This window comes from Myxine glutinosa, chromosome 1, assembly GCF_964187855.1.
Source record: "Myxine glutinosa chromosome 1, kmMyxGlut1.1, whole genome shotgun sequence".
NCBI classification, from domain to species: Eukaryota; Metazoa; Chordata; class Myxini; order Myxiniformes; family Myxinidae; genus Myxine; species Myxine glutinosa.
Window position 1 is genome coordinate 128167479 of NC_136261.1, and position 19135 is coordinate 128186613.

At 48.0% G+C, this 19135-nt stretch overlaps 1 protein-coding gene across 9 annotated transcripts in view; it reads left to right on the plus strand.

Moving 5' to 3' along the window:
* The window catches only part of LOC137428300 (leucine-rich repeat-containing protein 7), a 252817-nt gene that overhangs the window by 90520 nt on the left and 143162 nt on the right, over positions 1–19135 (plus strand). For all 9 annotated transcript variants that reach the window (XM_068118239.2, XM_078777036.1, XM_068118245.2 and 6 more), the window contains 4 exons: positions 3919–4132; positions 4550–4667; positions 7589–7667; positions 15972–16061. In XM_068118239.2, the coding sequence (XP_067974340.2) occupies positions 3944–4132; positions 4550–4667; positions 7589–7667; positions 15972–16061 (476 nt within the window). In that variant the 5' untranslated portion in view covers positions 3919–3943. The remainder of the gene's footprint in view (positions 1–3918; positions 4133–4549; positions 4668–7588; positions 7668–15971; positions 16062–19135) is intronic.

Consider the following 19135-nt stretch of genomic DNA (forward strand, 5'->3'; position numbering starts at 1 on the left):
CTCGGCGTCCCTTTAAACTATGCACAGTTGCACACCCGTTGTTAACAACCACTAAACTCTCGACGTCCCCTCTACAGTTCAGTGTCACTACTTAACTCTCAGTCCCTATGGTCTTCTAAATCCCTATCATTATCCTAGCCCTCCCTCGGCTAGCTTCGGTGCCCCATGGAGGCAACCATTGCTGGCCCCTCCATAGGGCTAACACTGCCATCCCCCTAACGAATGCTCATGGGCCCCCCCGTGGGAGGAATGGTCACACTACCATTCCCCCACGTGGGGTACACTACTCCCCCCAGTCCTCTACACTATGCGCCCCCATCTATGGAGGTACCTTGTCGCGGCTCGGCCTCGGAGGGCCGAGCGATCCATGCGGGTGGTTGGTCGCCTGTATGGGTTGTCCGTCCGGCATTGACGATCCGAGGGGGGAGGAATTGATGGGCCCAAGTGCCGGGCTCCATCTCTGCGCGGGGCCCTTCGGTCCCACGCATGATGACCCAACCGGCTAAGGTCAGAGCACCTCACCCGGTAAGGTGCGTGGCTCCGAAATTCCACATTTCCCCTCGAACCCCGCCAGCCTTTGCCGCGGTTCGGCGCCAACAATACCGTGCGGGGGCCGGAGGCACGAATCGTGCACGCCGGTCCTTGCGAGACTAATGCAGCACCGATTCCCTCCGGTCCCCACGGCACACAACTCACCGGGGGCTCGCGTACGCTACTCGTCCCGCTAAGCTCTACCCCGGTCGGTGTCGATGCCTGGGCCGCATCATCACATCTCGCGACCCACTCCACACTCGCACACCCAGGTGCACACGCGCCCCCCACACACTCCGTCATCGCACACTCCGGTGCACACTCTTTTTCCACACACTCTGGTGTGCACTCTTTCTCCGCACACTCCGGTGTGCACTCACGCTCCACACACTCCGGCGCCAACAATATACCGTGCACTCTCTCTCACACTCCGTACCACTACCAGTCGCACACCTCGCAATGGGCCTTTCGCGAATGAAATTCCAATATGAGCACCGCCCCCAACCCCTACACACACACACACACACACACACACACACACACACACACACACACACACACACACACACACATACACACACACACACACACACACACACACACACACACACACACACACACACACACACACTTCCTTTCACAACTAACAAGTGAATCCTCTTGGATTGCGCTGAGGTTCGGGCATGGAATTTCTAGGAGGAAGTATAATTTGTATGCAATGAAAGTACATGTAATATGGGATCGAGTAAGATTTGACATATCCACTTTTGTTATTCCCGATTCCTCATTATTTCAGAGTACATAGGCATAATGAAGAATATGACAATAAAAATCAGTATACAGAATTATTTTATTTAATTAATGCAAAGGAATTGGAAAGTCCGCCACGAATTTTTAATATATCTCGCCATTTTCCCGTCTGTTATTTTAGGCGGTGTATGACCGACCGTGCAGCGATTTAAAAAAAATATATCTTGGCAATTTTTTCAACCGAGTCTAACACTATGTTAGCGACTGTTAAAAATGAAATGATATATCGAATTAGAATTGAAATAAACCTGTGTGAGGGAGAAAGACAGCACGGGCCTAACTAAGCAGGCCTCAAAGCTATGCGAGTTAATAAAATGGTGGATATTTGTTTATGAAGCCTCTCCCAGAAGTCCCCCAACACGAACCAATCAGGAACTGCCACGCCCACTTATATGATCTCAGAATTCCTGTGACAGGAATTAGCGTTACACTGGCTGGAAGTCAATCGCTAGAGGCGCTTCCTCAGCGCCAATAATTGCAAGTATTCATCAGTCTCAGATCAATTTCAGTGTTTTGTACTGAAATTCTGTTTTTTCCAAGTCTGGATTTGGTTTGGAATTTTGAACCACCCGGGAATGAAAACTAGAAATACAGATCTGGGATCCCAGTAGAGATATATCGACAGATTTTAGTTTAGAAGAGAACTGGAGTCCAACATTTCCCACCATTCTTTATGAATAAAATAAGGAAGCGCACACCCCATTTATCAGAAGCAAAACCTTGTGGTCCACGTAAATGGCGAGTGAGGGGGAAAACCCGCACACACTAAATATTCAACAACAACAACGTACATTAAAACGGTTATATTTCTTACCATCAAGCGTTCCCGACACGAGCTCATAATACAGTTCGTCTGGAGTGATATTTTCTGGCACTTTGACACCAACCCAGGCCTTTAGAACACTGGACGTTCGCCGAATTTGGCAAACAACGAACGGCATTTTCTGTCAAACTGTCGCGCACATGTAACTTGGCTCAGACAGTACGCGAGCACATACAAAATTCGAACTTGTTCCACTGAGCGGGAACGGATTTTACTGACTTCGCGAGCAAAAAAAAAAAAGAAGAAGATTTTTTAGGGGGTGGACGACTTTTATGGGGCGGGCGGCAATGATAAACAGGAATTTTTTTTAAACCAGCCTAAGTTTATGGTGACCCAGTTATACACATTTCACCATTTTTCACCAAACCCTGACTAAGGTTTGGCTGATGAGATCAAAATTGCTCTCCTCCAGATAGCCTAGAGTAAGGTGCATTTACTCTTAATTTGCACCATGCCATTCTGGGTTAAAGGTCAATGTCAACTGGCAGTCTGATAAAAAAAACAATACGTTTTTTTTGTCATCGCTCAATTTTGCCAATGTGGAATTTCAGAGGCTGTTTATCCTTCCAATTTGTTCTTGCATCATACATAGTGTACCTACACTGACGTTGTGCACCTGATATTTGTTTCTTGCCCTTGACCTACTTTTTTCGGATTGTGACCTAATTAACAAAAAACACATTTTTTCATTATAACTTGAATAATTTTCCTCCGATGTTTCACGATGTTGAGTTTTTTGGATAGACTGTAGATGGGGATACATTTTTATATTTTACACTCTATCCCAAAATGTTGATGGGTCACGGTCATATGGTGGTCCAAAAAAAAACTGGCCATCATTGTATCACCGTCCAAGGGTAAGTCGTCACAAGTGATCACCAAGGATAAACCTCCCCCATTGGAGGAAGCTTACCTTTGGTGATCCCTTTGTTTGAGCGCAGATATCTAGTTGTGGAATTTTACAGTTGATGTTTTTCAATGATGGGCCGTTGCTTCCAACTGTGAGGCATGCCCACACACTACATATGAAGTCTTTAATTATATCTATTTCCAACTTTGTGGCTTGGTCATCTCAAACGATTTTCCTGCATGCTTTGACAAAGTCCTCCGTTTGGCCATCGACAAGCCTTGACTTATTCTGTACTCCTATTCTTATGAAGGAATATGTCGACAAGACGGTCGCCAGGACTGTTGACCTGAAAACTGGCAATGGTGATTATACAATAATGTATTGGACAACACACTTCGAGGAGAAAGTTACTTGGACAATGTGTACATGGATATGTGCTAAGCTTAATCGGAATGGGGATTATATTACACATGCCCTTACATGAAACTAAACTTTAAACCTTTTTCTGTATGGTGGAGCTCGTATTTTGTTTTTACGAATAATTTGTTATCTATAAATGTGTTAAATCGTGCCGCTTCATCTGAAACACCCTGCACTTAAGTTATAACTTACTTCCCCCACAACCACCTCTCTTATTGTCTTTGATGTTTGTACTCGCATTAATATAGTCATTTCAACCCCCATCCATTCTTGTTCATGTCTCCTGTGCCTGGCCATTTGAAATGCTTCAATGTTTATTCACCATTTTGTTCTTCGTCTTCAATAGCATGCTTCGCTTTACCTAAGTAGCATTCATTACAGTTCCCTTACCTACTCTGTAGTCTATACTGTTCTTTCTGATCCCTCTTTTTTTCTGCAGCCTCTTATTGTCTCCCGTTTCTGTTTCTTGCCCCACCCATTGTAGGCCGGCCCCACGGCGTGCTCATACCATGAGCCGTAAGAGCCGGCTGCTTCAGCGCCTCGTGCGCTGCCACTGCCTGCGCGGAGATGAGGAGCCTGTCTCTGCCATAGATTACTCACACTGTTGCTTGCAGCAGGTTCCCAAAGATGTGTTCATTTTTGAACGCACTCTGCATGAGCTCAATCTCGACGCAAACCAGCTCGAAGAGTTGCCCAAGGTAAAAACAATGCTTGGCCACTGTAACAGCATTGATCATATGATAGTCATGGTTTTTGGATGGCACGTCAGACATTGAGCTATTGTGGTTTTGAGGGAATTCCCAACTGAGAAGTGAAAGTAAAATGTTAAACATTTTTTTTGGTTTTCCATCTTTGCATAACTTGTACATTTATGCGATGGTGGAAGTTCTCTTAAATATTGTTGCTGGTATATTCAATGATGAGGCATTGACATTGTGGAAAATATTGTTGCTCATTGGGATTTTGAAAGTTCATTTCATTACAGTCCACTGTTGTATGCAAGCATTTTGGTCACCTCCTTTGGGTGGAATATTTTTTCTGGAAGGAATTGCATTTAAAAGGGATAAAACTGACTTTTTAAATATAAGCTTTCATGTTCCTGCATGTTTTTACAGGCTTTGTTCAACTGCATGGCTCTCCGCCGTCTCACCGTTTCTGACAACGACATCTCTATCCTTCCGCTGTCTGTTTCCAACCTTGATAACCTCTGTGAGCTGGATGTGAGCAAGAATGGTAAGGGTGCTGGAGAATTGGATGAGGGTGGATATACCATTGTCATTGTTTGGTTGGGGCGACGACATAACAGCATTTTGGGGCTTCTTTGTTTTTTATTTTTGAAATATAAATATATTTGGCCACTACATTAAGGACGTTAAAATGAGAGGCACACCTGCAAACAGAATGGAATGAGATTCAAATGGGTTTAAATAAATAAAAACATTAGGTGGGTTGAGCCATTTTCTGAACACAGTTTGGGCTGTGCCATATGCAATCAAAACAACAAGTGCAACGCTGCAGTCTGGGAAACTCCTGCTCCAGTCTGGGAAATGTACAAGATTTTAAAATTGGCTAAAATTTTGTCAGATGTAATGATCAAATCCATTATTACATCTTCTGATGTGGGGTAGCCACCTCCAATGTAGGTGCATTGGTGACCCATTATGGTGGGAAAGTTACCACTTTTCTGCTTTTCAATGACTATTTTAAAGTAGATTTAATGCATGCACTCACAGAACTCTAACCTGCAGGTATGCATGCAGAAGTCTCTCTCTCTCAAACACACACACACACACACACACACACACAGACACACACACACACACACACACACACACACCTCACTTTGCACACGTGTACAGCACTCTCAAACACACATACGGAGCTCTTTCACTCTGCTCGGTACATGCAGTGTTCTCTCTCAGCTCGGCACGCGCGGCGCTCCCGCTCGGCACGCGCGGCGCCCCCGCTCTCCGCTCGGCACGCGCGGCGCTCCCGCTCTCCGCTCGGCACGCGCGGCGCTCCCTCTCTCCGCTCGGCACGCGCGGCGCTCCCTCTCTCCGCTCGGCACGCGCGGCGCTCCCTCTCTCCGCTCAGCACGCGCGGCGCTCCCTCTCTCCGCTCGGCACGCGCGGCGCTCCCTCTCTCCGCTCGGCACGCGCGGCGCTCCCTCTCTCCGCTCGGCACGCGCGGCGCTCCCTCTCTTCGCTCGGCACGCGCGGCGCTCCCTCTCTCCGATCGGCACGCGCGGCGCTCCCTCTCTCCGATCGGCACGCGCGGCGCTCCCTCTCTCCGCTCGTCACGCGCGGCGCTCCCTCTATACCGCTCGGCACGCGCGGTGCTCCCTCTGCTTTGGGCATGCGCTGTGCTCCCTCTGTGTTGGGTCACGCGCTGCGCTCCCTCTGTGTTGGGCACGCACTGGGCTCCCTCTGCTTTGGGCACGAGTGGCGCTCCCTCTGGGCTCGGCACGCGCGGCGCTCCCTCTGCGCTCGGCACGCGCGGCGCTCCCTCTGCGCTCTGCTTGCGCGGCGCTCCCTCTGTGTTGGGCACGCGTTAGCGCTCCCTCTGCGTTGGGCACGTGCGGCACTCCCTCTGTGCTCGGCACGCACGGTGCTCCCTCTGCGTTGGGCACGCGTTGGCGCTCCCTCTGCGCTCGGCACGTGCTGCACTCCCTCTGCGCTCGCACGCGTGGCGCTCCCCCTGCGCTCGGCAAGCGCTCTCTCTCTCTATCTCTCTCCCTCTCTCTTGGCATGAGTGGCGCTCTCTTCCTCTCTCTCTCTCTCTCTCTCGGCACGAGCGACGCTCTCTCTCTCTCTCTCTTTCTCCCTCAGCACGAGCGGTGCTCTCTCGTGCACACGGCTCTCGCTGAGCTGCCGATCTACGTTTTGGTTGAATGGTAGGTATAATTAAGAGTCCTTTCTGTCCAAATTGTATGTAGAAGGAACATAAAGTAAGGAGAGTGGCAGTTCTTTACACTGTATTGGTTATGGACTAATTCAATTAAGAATGTATTGCATTATGATGTGATGTTAAATGTAAATGTTTACTTCCACCATCAAAGATGGATGGAAGTTGTTTTCATCAGTCCTGTCTGTTTGTCTTGAACAGGACAGTTTCGTACGAAACTTGGTTGGGTGTGTGGCAATGACTAATTGATTAGATTTTGGTGCAGATCCGGATCCGGATGATATATACTACTCACAATAAGTTAGGGATATTGTGTGAGTGAGTTTAATTTTTTATAGGGGTTAGGGTTGGGGTATTGAAATCAAGAATGCTGTGTTTTTTCACACATTAATAACTATAGAATTAGGACCAACAACCTTTTTTCAACATAATTAATACACAAAATCAACCACACCGAAGAACCTGCCAATATCCCTAACTTATTGTGAGTAGTGTAATTATTTTAACATATCTGGATACTAGAATTTTTAAAGTGATTCTTCACCATTGAGTGATTGGGCTAAAAACGATACTTGATATGATATCTCGAAGGTATGGACGGATTCGGATGAAACTTGGTGGACAGGTTGGGGTTGTGACAAGGAAGAATTTGCTTAATTTTAGTGAAGATTCAAATCTGCATACGAGAATTTTTTTATTTTTAAGTGATTCTTCATCATTGAGAGGGCTATAAACGATATACAGCATGATATTTCAAAAAGTTGTGGACGAGTTATGACAAAACTAGGTGGATGAGTTAGTTGGTTGGGTGACAAGAACAAGCTGATTCGATTTTGGTTCAGGTTCGGATTCAGATCTGTCCTATCAGTGGATACAAACCATAAACTCTTCAGCCTGACGGAGGTATTCGCTCTACCGAGTGCCGTTCTAGTTTTCCTGTTTAGTGTGATTTAACTCTTCACTGACCTAGGATTGTCATTTAGCCCTTCATGTAACCCTTACTGTGTTGCAAATTGAATGTTGCCTTGTCAGCATAAGCCTGTGGGTTTCAAAGCTGCTCTTTGCTTCACTTTTGAAATGTTGCACCTTGCGGATGTGAAATATATTTGGTGGAGTGGATCTTTTGCTTCTGTAGGAAATAAATGATGGTAAATCTTATTGTTTGAGATCACCTGTTGAAAACGTTTTTTATTCTCGATTTCTTTGATTCAACACCATTTCTCTGCCTTGGCTTTTTCCCACATCTCTAGGAATACAGGAGATCCCAGAGAACATAAAGTCCTGTAAACAATTAAGAACCCTGGATGCTAGCGTCAACCCAATTATCAAGTACGTGATCATGTGTTTGCATTACCATTTGATTATGTTCACATCAGATAGCCATTTGCAAACTTTGTGGCAGCATTTTCCATGTGTGACAACTGTCATGTTGAGGCATTTTGACAGAAAATCCACCTGATGCCATCTCTTAGACAGTTCTAACAATGGAGTTTTTATTTTGCTTTTGCACTCAAATTGATTTGTAGATTGCCTCCAGTGCAAATCTAGCTATGACTATATTGTAACGAATGTGGAAACGTTACAATGTGAACGTTACAAAAGTATGGTAACATCCTCGTAATGTAAATAATGGTCGCAGCCGTCGTCCTAGTTAATTCCATGAAACTTACACGCAGGTCACGATATATCTTTTAAATAGTGTATTTCCTTATTCCATGTAGGCTAAATATGTGTTTCCCACTAGATTGACTTTGCATTGTATCAAACAAAATAAGCGTAGGCCCTTCCAATTTCCCCAAAACCTCCCTTCCAATTGCCTTCCGCATTTTGGGCGGTTTTCTTCAACCACCATTGGCCACGAGGTAGGGTTGGGGAAGAAAGGCGTGTCTCCACCTCGTCATAAGGGGGGAGGAGTGAGCCAGCCCTAACAGCCAATCAGCACCGCGGTGAGCGACCCGGTAGGCGTGCCCTCGGAGCCGGCGGCTTGATTTCGCCCGAGGTGATAAAAGCGACTGTAAGGGACTGCTTTACCAGAGGCCTTGAGAGAGATGACCCTGGGAGATGAGCAAAGAGGCTGCACCAAGAGGAACGGTGAGATGCGAAACGCTCCAAGCCAAAAAGGAGAGGTACTCGGCAAGGAAACCAGCTTTGGAGAGACGCGCTGAAAGGAGGGAGACGGCTCCACCCCAATAAGAGGAGCAGGTGTGCCGAACCAGCGCGTGACGTCTACCGCAGCGGATACACGACGGAGGGTTTCCCGCCAAAACCGCGAGGAATTGCGAGCTGCGGCCTCCTGACTTTGCCTCCCTCTCAAGCAATCCACCTCAAGCCCTACCTGCCTGCATTATCCCCTGTGTAAGTGTGAACGTCCTGTCCTGCTCGTTGTCTTGGGGTTAAGTAAAAATGAATAGTGTAAGTTAACGATTCGCTGTGTTACTGCTTCTTCCATCCATTGCTTGTGTGTGTATAATAAATCTGTTCTTCCTCCGTATTCTTCTTCTTCTTCTTTTTCATTCTCTTTCGGTCGCTTTAGAGATTTCCCGATTGAATATCTGTGGGGCGATCTGGTCAACGTCGGGTGGAATCGGGTTTTAATCGGGGAGTAACTGTTCGGACGCGGTTAAATACACCACCGCTCGGTCAATATAACATCTAAAGCCGCGTCTGTAACAATTGGTTGTCAGGAGTTGGATTCGGACCTGGGACTAAATTTGTTAGGCCCAAATTTTGGAACACCAATTGTACTATTAGAGTAACATTTGGTGTCGAGGAGTTGGATTCGGACCTGGGACTAAATTTGTTAGGCCCAAATTTTGGAACACCAATTGTACTATTAGAGTAACATTTGGTGTCGAGGAGTTGGATTCGGACCTGGGACTAAATTTGTTAGGCCCAAATTTTGGAACACCAATTGTACTATTAGAGTAACAATTGGTGTCGAGGAGGGAGATCGGACCCGAAATCGGACCCGAAGCGCGCTTAACGCGCTCAAAATTACAAGCTGCCGAAATTTATTTTGTTTTATAAAGCAAAACCCGAATTTTGAGATCGCGCCATGGACAATCAAGGCGATCGGATGTCGGTGGGAGAGATAGACAGGGTGGAATCGACCCAGGACCTCGGGGAAATGTATGTGGAGAAAAGGGAGGAGGAGAACATTGGCAATGTGGTTGAGGGGGTATCAGACGCACAAAATGGCGCCTTTGCGCACGCGGTTACAGCGGCACCAAATCTAGCCGCGCCCGTGACCGTAGTAGCGCCGCTGGGGAATTCGGACCTTTTTATGATGATACAAATGAGGGCCCTTATGGAGAGGCTAGAAGCAAAAATGGATGCCATGATAGACAAAACAAGTTGTGATCGGGGAAAATTGGAGGGAATAAATGACCGGGCCAAAGAAGTAAATGAGGGACTGGCGAGGGACAGAGTCGCATATGAAGCAAGGGAGGAGCAGAGGGACAGAGACCGCAAGTTGGGCGAAAGGGTCCCACGGGTGCACGACGAGGTAAAGCGGGTCGAAAAGCGCTGGTTGAGCGAAGCAGAGGAAAGCACGGGTACAATGACGGGGGTAGAAATCGCGACACGGGGTTTGGAAAAGCCGGCGACCGCTGAGGTAGAGGAGGGTGTTTTATTAAAGCCAGCGGTTGCCGAGGTTAATAAAGAAAAAGCAGTGCTGGGAATTAAAATTGAAGAGATGACGGAGGTAGCCCGGGAATTGCAGGGAGAAATGGATTATGTACAAAGTCCCTGCTCACATCACGATGCTGTGCTTAACCCGAATGGAAGTTTGCAGGTTTTGGTGCAGGGAGGAAGAAGAACCCCGAAGGTGAGACGTGCTGTTGTGTATTGTGCGGGGAGATTTTGTAAAAGGATGTTTGGCGACAAAAGAATTGTCGCGCGATTGGGATCGATATGGCACCCGGGCGTTGGTGAAGGGTCCCGTGTGAGTGGAAATGGCACGCGTGGGAGAAAAAAGTGTGCGTCGGCGAGTGGGTGTGCTATAAAGTGTGGGAGTGAAACCGAGTGCGAGCGAGAATGCACGTCGGGGTGTACGGAGTGTGACACGAATAGTGAGTTGGTGATGGCGCAGGTGCGAGAGGGCACATCGGAGCGCGAGTGTGAAACCGAGTGCGAGCGAGAATGCACGTCGGGGTGTACGGAGAGTGACACGAATAGTGAGTTGGTGATGGCGCAGGTGCGAGAGGGCACATCGGAGCGCGAGTGTGAAACCGAGTGCGAGCGAGAATGCACGTCGGGGTGTACGGAGAGTGACACGAATAGTGAGTTGGTGATGGCGCAGGTGCGAGAGGGCACATCGGAGCGCGAGTGTGAAACCGAGTGCGAGCGAGAATGCACGTCGGGGTGTACGGAGTGTGACACGAATAGTGAGTTGGTGATGGCGCAGGTGCGAGAGGGCACATCGGAGCGCGAGTGTGAAACCGAGTGCGAGCGAGAATGCACGTCGGGGTGTACGAAGTGTGACACGGAGAGTAAGGTGGTGGTGGAACGTGTGCGAGGAAGCACACCTGAGTTGGTCATGGCGCGGGTGTGGGAGAGCCCATGTGAGCGCGTTAGTGGGTGGATGCAAGAGTGCACGCCCATGGTGAGTGTTACGGAGGAGAGGTGTGGACCAAAGTGTGCGCGAGAGGTGTGGTGTGTAACAGGGAGAGCGTTGGTGGAATGTACGGACGGCGTTGGAACGCCAGGTTTTGTGAGGGTGAAAGGGGTAGCGTATGCTTGTAAGCATGCAAGTAAAGCACCGATGGTAACCGGTTTAGTGGTGAGAGCGACGGATAGCCGATGCGAGCACTCGGTGCGAGGGGTGCTTGGTTGGGTGCGAGGCCCGGCGCGGATCGATGCTGCGTCGCTTCTCTTCGAAGCGTCGTTGCCGATTCGGGCTTGGCCCCGCCCCGCACGGTCGAGTCCGGGCTTTGCCGGGCGAGGCGACCGGTCCGGTTCAAGGGCGAGTGGGAGGAGGCGGAACGGTGCCCCCTCGTGGGGACGGGGTTCCGACCGGGGGAGATTGAGCCATCGGGCCCGGGACCGCAAGGTGCCGCGCCGAGATGGTGCGTGGAGCCTCGGTCCAACCAAACCACCTCCCTTGAACCGAAAGCCGGACGGATTCAACCTGCAGGCAACCAAACCACCCGAATTCATTGCTCGGCTTTATGAAGCCGAGTTTAATGATGTCATGACGCACCGAGGCTAGGATATAGCGGACTGTGATGATGGTGATCGTGATAGTGATAGTGTTTTGATCCGAAATTTAGAAAAGTGAATAGAATTGGCAGTAAATGGAAAATTTTTGAATTGGTTGGAATTTGGACGAACAAAATTGATAGTGGAGAGACCCCCGATGTGGTGGGATGGCAAATCCACCATCCCTCACAGAGTGGGGCAAATGCGCAATAGTTAATGGGGTGGCTATGACAACCGAGCCAGGGAGGGCTTGGATAATTGTAGGGATCTAGCGAAGATGACATTAGGTAACGTTAAGTTTAGTTAGTGGCTGATACCTGTAGTGGGGACGCAGGTAGATTAGTGTGGATTATAATGACGTGGGAGCGCAATAGTTTAAAGGGACGACTGGGAAGCGCAAGTTTCAGAGGGGAGTAGTTAGCTGAGATGATGCCGTGTGTGTGAGGATTGAACAGGTGAGAATGGAACAGGTGTGATTGCACAGGTGTGCAACTGAACAGGTGTGTGGAGCAGTGTATGAGGGAGTAGTGGTGATTGCGTGTTGTGTTGACCAAATGGTCCAGGAAGAAAGGAGGGTGCAGGTGGCACCAGGTGTGAGGGCACAGGTGTGCAACAACAGGTGTATGTGGCTGTGTGGAATAAATGGTAGTGTGGAATATCTGGAGTAGTGGAATGGATGGTCGTGGAGTGAGAATGGTGGAAATTGTGGAGTGGAGTGGATGGTGCGAAGGTGTGAATGGGGGAAGAGTGGACCCCCATCACGGATACCCGGGGCGGGTAGTGTAAGTGTTAGGTAGAGGGTACAGGTAAATTGTGGTTGGATATTGGCATCTGTGGTGCGGGTGGCAGAATGGTATGTGGATGGGTGCATTAGTGTTGTGGAAATGGCTGGGCGTGTAGCCTGTTAGTGTGTGTAGTTGGTTTGGGCACTCCACCACTGTGAGGATGTCGGCCAGGTGAGGCCGCAGGTGGGCTCTGGGAGCCGGTAGTAGTTGTTGTGGATGGGGCCCGAGGATCCGGTAGACGGACCCGGGTAGCCCAGTGCCAGAGGGCACCATGGGGTGACAGAGCCAGGAGAGGGGCTGTCCCCAGTTAGTTAGGTTAGGGTGAGGAGCTAGGTAAGCTCGGGTGGCAACTACAGTGGTGGAGGTGTGCAGGTGGGTAGACCTGTTGGGAGAGCTAGACGTCGCGGCCCAGAAATTGTGCGAGGGCACCGGGAGATGAATCGGGGGAGTGAGACCCCAAATTGAAAAGCACCACAGTTTGTGAATGGGAATTGGTTATTAGAACCCATAGTGTAAGATGGCCAATGGATTGGCAGGGAGAGACCCCGGGTAGTGTAAAGTGTGTTAAAGTCATTTAGAGGATAGTTAGGATGAAGGATCTCCTCGCACCATCTGCATCCACTCACCTGAGGTGACAGGTACTCCACACCATGCCATGTTCTGATTATTTTTTATGATGCAAATGTTTGGATTGTGAGACGCATCATGACGTGGGTGTGACATTGTGCGTAATTCCATCTCTCCCTCCTTATGAGGATTGATGATGAATTGGTGATGGCAAATTTTGAGGTAGAGGGATTGTGGTGACGAATTTGGTATAGGGGAAATATGGGGAAGACGTGACAGTAGTGACGAATTGGTAATGTGTAGATTTTGTACATATGGGGTAAGGGCAAGGGTAGGGTAGGTGACAGGGGGGTGACGTACGGTAGGGACGAGCTTTCTCACTTCGCCCTCCGTACGCATTTCACCTTGCATTGCCTTATTGACGTGTACCCTTGTGACCTTACCCCTCGCTCAATTGTCTTTCTTTTGTCTCCCACATGACCTGTGCGCCATTGGGTGCCGAGGGGAGCGTGCGTGAGGTGGCCATTGTGCGCCCGAGATTCCCAGAACCGGCATGCATTGCGTTGATGTACCACTGTATGGACCGCTGTTCTGCGGCCAAGTACCACTTGATGGACCCCAGGTTCTGGGGCAGGGCACCTCTGTTGGAGACCGGCCATAGTGGCCAGGGAATCTTGCTTGCGGACCTCGGTAAGGTGGCACCTATGCCAAACAGGTGGACCACCCTTAGTTGGCCCCTGAGGCCCTAAATAAAAATGGACACAAGTTGTGCTTTTTATTATTTCCAACTAGGCCGCATGAAGCCAGAAGACGTCGGGAAGAACATCGGCCCAGCAGAGAAAGAGAAGACCACCACCAGTTGTTTTGTTGTGTTTATTATGAACCATGGTGACTGCGCACCGGATGGTGCTTTTGGTGCTTTGTGGTGCTTTTGGTGCTTTTGGGTGCTTTGGTGGTATTGGTACTGGTGCATCGATGCAATGCGTGCTGTCTCCTCCCTCCCAACAGGAATTTCTTTTTCTTGTTCCCTAAGAAAAAGAAAAAAGAAAAAAAAACACAGGTCCTGGGTTGCGTTGTAAATAAGAAATCACGTCATTGTAAATAATGCTCCCCACCGTAAATGTATAGTTTGAGAATAATTCCGTAATTCGGTTAGCTGTGGGCTTGAGTCTGTTAGACAGGGTGCAATGCAATAGGGGGACATACTTATTTGTGTTTTAAGATTGTCACACTCAGGGTCAGGTTAATTGTAGAGGGAATTACACCTACGTGTCACACTAAGTTAAAGTTTAGTAGGCCCGAGGACGGGCCTGAAGAAAGGAGGGTGCAGTGTAACGAATGTGGAAACGTTACAATGTGAACGTTACAAAAGTATGGTAACATCCTCGTAATGTAAATAATGGTCGCAGCCGTCGTCCTAGTTAATTCCATGAAACTTACACGCAGGTCACGATATATCTTTTAAATAGTGTATTTCCTTATTCCATGTAGGCTAAATATGTGTTTCCCACTAGATTGACTTTGCATTGTATCAAACAAAATAAGCGTAGGCCCTTCCAATTTCCCCCAAAACCTCCCTTCCAATTGCCTTCCGCATTTTGGGCGGTTTTCTTCAACCACCATTGGCCACGAGGTAGGGTTGGGGAAGAAAGGCGTGTCTCCACCTCGTCATAAGGGGGGAGGAGTGAGCCAGCCCTAACAGCCAATCAGCACCGCGGTGAGCGACCCGGTAGGCGTGCCCTCGGAGCCGGCGGCTTGATTTCGCCCGAGGTGATAAAAGCGACTGTAAGGGACTGCTTTACCAGAGGCCTTGAGAGAGATGACCCTGGGAGATGAGCAAAGAGGCTGCACCAAGAGGAACGGTGAGATGCGAAACGCTCCAAGCCAAAAAGGAGAGGTACTCGGCAAGGAAACCAGCTTTGGAGAGACGCGCTGAAAGGAGGGAGACGGCTCCACCCCAAGAAGAGGAGCAGGTGTGCCGAACCAGCGCGTGACGTCTACCGCAGCGGATACACGACGGAGGGTTTCCCGCCAAAACCGCGAGGAATTGCGAGCTGCGGCCTCCCGACTTTGCCTCCCTCTCAAGCAATCCACCTCAAGCCCTACCTGCCTGCATTATCCCCTGTGTAAGTGTGAACGTCCTGTCCTGCTCGTTGTCTTGGGGTTAAGTAAAAATGAATAGTGTAAGTTAACGATTCGCTGTGTTACTGCTTCTTCCATCCATTGCTTGTGTGTGTATAATAAATCTGTTCTTCCTCTGTATTCTTCTTCTTCTTCTTTTTCATTCTCTTTCGGTCGCTTTAGAGATTTCCCGATTGAATATCTGTGGGGCGATCTGGTCAACGTCGGGTGGAATCGGGTTTTAATCGGGGAGTAACTGTTCGGACGCGGTTAAATACACCACCGCTCGGTCAATATAACATCTAAAGCCGCGTCTGTAACAATATTAATACAGGCTTTCCATTACAATGGATGAAATAAGCAGGATGTTCATTGAGGTATGCTAACTGCCGTGGGAAGGCCTTGCTTCGTTTGAAGCTGACGCTTCAGGCGTTAACCCCATGACATTGGAAAACAAGTTCATCGATGCTTTGTCTTCTCTTGCTCCAACGAAAGGTTAACACCAGAAATATCAGATTCTCCTTGCTCCAACTGCGGTTGGCATACCTCAATGAACGTCCTGTTGATTTGAATCGTTCTACCTATCCGCCGATGCAGATCGACACTAGCATTCACCAGGAAAATTGGTTCTTCATTTTCCATTACAATCGTTACAACTACTGTTTCAAGGTCGTGTATTGATGTTGTGATTATTTTGTATTGATGTGGTTATAAATGATTTTTTAAGTTGTGCCCTTTTATTTGTTCATGTATTCACAGAAACAGGGCTTAATTAGATTGTTTGGTAATGACAAACTGAAATTTTCGGATTCAAATCTTTCTAGATTCAAACCAAATTAAAATCTAGTTCAACTGGATGCATTTTTGGCTGCCAACATGTCCTGTGAATTTTATTGAGGTGACAGGTTTGCAGTGCATTTTGAGGCTTATTTGAGTATGTGCTCATGTTTTGACTACCCAGGCTTCCAGAGGGCCTCACACAGCTTACCAACTTGACAGAACTCTACATGAATGATGCCTTCCTTGAAATCCTACCTGCCAACTTTGGAAGGTGAGCTCCTTTTGTTTTTCACTCAACCAAAATAACCCATCATGGTGTGTGTGTGTGCGTGTGTTCGTGTTCGCAGGTAAAAGTACATTTTGTTCTTCCATGTTATTTGAATCACTTCATGAGGAAACACAATGTTTTAAAATCTGAACTTTGTTGATTTATATTCTGCACAATATGCTAGCTTCACGATTATTATTATTCGTATTGTTATTGTTATTGTTATTATTACGTATTCGCCCATCCCCTGCACAGGAGGAGATGGGGTTTTGTAATCGTGTGTGTGTGTGTGCGTGTGTGCGTGCGTGCGTGCGTGGGTCTGTCCAGGCCATAACTTTTTTTTAACCATTTGGGCTATTGTCATCAAATTTTTACCAATGCTTTATTATGATAATATGGAGAAGACAAAATTATTTTGTCAAGAGGGCAAAGGTCAGCATCACATAAAATCATCAATTTTCATCTGAATGACCTGAAATTTAAAGAATTTACATATGGATCACTGAATTGCTTCACCAATCAAATGCTAGAAGCTGATTTTTTTTTTTTTTTAATAGATCAAAAGCTCAAAGGTCCAGGATGCATAAAATCATCATTTTGCATTTTTTGTTGCATTTTTAATTTTGTTTTTTTAAACTGTTTTCGTTGTGAGCATACAGAAGAAGAAGAAGAAGGTGTCTGATACAAATGGATGTGGACGGGCTTTGCATTTTCAGATGCCTTCGAGTTATTATTATAATCCCTTACTGGAAGTAGTCATGTAAACCTTTTCTATTGTTAATGAGAGTGACAGTGAGTTTTTAGTGATTATAACCAAGTAGTTATTTGTGTAAGGGGTGGGAAAAAAATTATACGGATGCTGGCTTGAGGGGATGGAGAGGGCTTTTAGTGCAGGGGGTGGGATGGGGAGGGTGGGTGGAATGGGGGAGAGGGGGGAGGAGGGGTGTAAAGGAAGAATCAGTATAGATGTGATGTGTTGTGTTATATAACACAACTTGGGGAAAATGCCAGTGGCATAGAAAAGGCCCCTTTATTTGGTATGTGCCATGTGATAAGCTATATAAAAGAAGGGACATTCCATAGCTTGTGGAAAATGTCGAACAATAGAAAAGAAGGGGAAAATCCATGGCTAGTCAGAACATGGGGAAAATGCCAGATGATAGAAAATTAGGGACATTCAAAAAATCTCGTGTGCATGCTGTACTACCCTTGTGTTCTTAGGAGGAACCAAGTAATGCTCTCAAAGTTTATATAAAATAAAGGGGTGCCAATTTGATTTATCCAGCTACATGTAGTAGTAAATATATTTAACCCCTATATATTGTCGCGCAACTCCGGTTAACATCAGAGTCACGGATGGCCTAAATGGTCTTATTGGAGGCAATGACCAAACACGGATTTTACTATGGCCGCGCGGGAGGAAGGAGGAGAATGGAGGCTGCGGAAGTGCTTAACTGCAGCGCGCCGGCGTAGCTCCGGTCCTGTAAGGGGCAATCAACTCAAGCGGGCACAGGTTTGAATGGGAAAGGAAAATAATACAAGGGTTTATTAAATAAAGGCAGGGACAGGAAAATACACGCCGATAATAAAATAAGGTAGCTAAATTGGGATCCCACACACAACAGATTTCGGAGACGAGACGAGGGAGATGAATTAATAAAGAAAAACGTTCGTTATGTTTGGGGGATTGGGTAATGGCCTTATCTGTCTTGTCGTCTTCTTCTTGTAACACGGCCCTGCTCGGCCGCCACCAGGCCTCGCTCCAAGCACCACAGCAACGCGAAGGCCCGAGCCAATGCCCACTCCGCCCGCACACGTCGAGGTCCCCCGCTCCAAACTCCAAAGCACCGAGCACCGCTAGAGACTGCCAGAGCACGAGCGTAGATGTCCAAAACCAAGAGAGCAACTCAACGACTCGTCAACTCAGGCCGTGAACTGCGAACCAACTGCCGCGCAACTCAACTCTGCGCAACTCAACTCTGCGCAACTCAACTCTGCGCAACTCAACTCTGCGCAACTCAACTCTGCGCAACTCAACTCTGCGCAACTCAACTCTGCGCAACTCAACTCTGCGCAACTCAACTCTGCGCAACTCAACTCTGCGCAACTCAACCCTGCGCAACTCAACTCTGTGCACTCAACTCTGTGCACTCAACTCTCCAACAAACTGCCCTCCCAACTCAATTCGTCTCGGGATCCAATTGCCCGAAATGGCGTTCTGCCCTCGTTAATATCTCCTTCTTCGTGACGTCAGCCTTGGCGCGCTGCCAACCAAACAGTCTCCTCCACCGACTCGCCGGCTCGCCCAGGTGCACGCCCACTGCATCACTCCCACTCGCGCTCCATGCTCCTGGTGTCATAGCGCGTGCTATTCGAGGCGGACAGGCCTCTCGGAGGAGTAAATGGCGGCGGCCATTCGGCGGTGTCCTGGCCTGGTTTCTTCCTAAGTCATGTCAGGGGGAGGGCGTTATTTAGTGCTGCACTAAGGATCCGTCGGAATGTCTATGTCGTGTGCAGTGCCAAAAGGGACAAAGGTTTGGCTAACCAGGTGAGGACACACAGGGGCGCTACTCCTTAATCCCTGCACTACGTATCACTCGAACCTCCTGGTAGATTCACAAATATACATCTTAACCGAAAAAACGCCTACACATGAACTTATTACAGGTAGTTTTCCTTACCGCGACACCTCGAAGCATGTTACCTACTCAGCTCTATCTGCTCTACATATCACGACCCACCAGACATAACACAGCCTTCCCCCCCCCCCCCCCTCCCTGGAACCGTAGCTCCTACAAGGTTCACTGCAGGCACTAGCATCCCAGTTTTAACGCTTACTGTCACACACTTAATTAACCTATGAAATAAATCAGGAGGGCTGTGGGAAGTGAGTCGGACTACTTACCTACACTTCCTTAACATTCTAAACCCCTTAACAGCCATGCATTCATGTATTTACAATGGTCTTCATTCCATCGCTCCTGTGGTGGGAGGAACAAACAACACACAAAAATCTAACTTAACCACAAAACTTACCAACTTACGAAATTCCAAAACTCTAAACATTTTTACATACC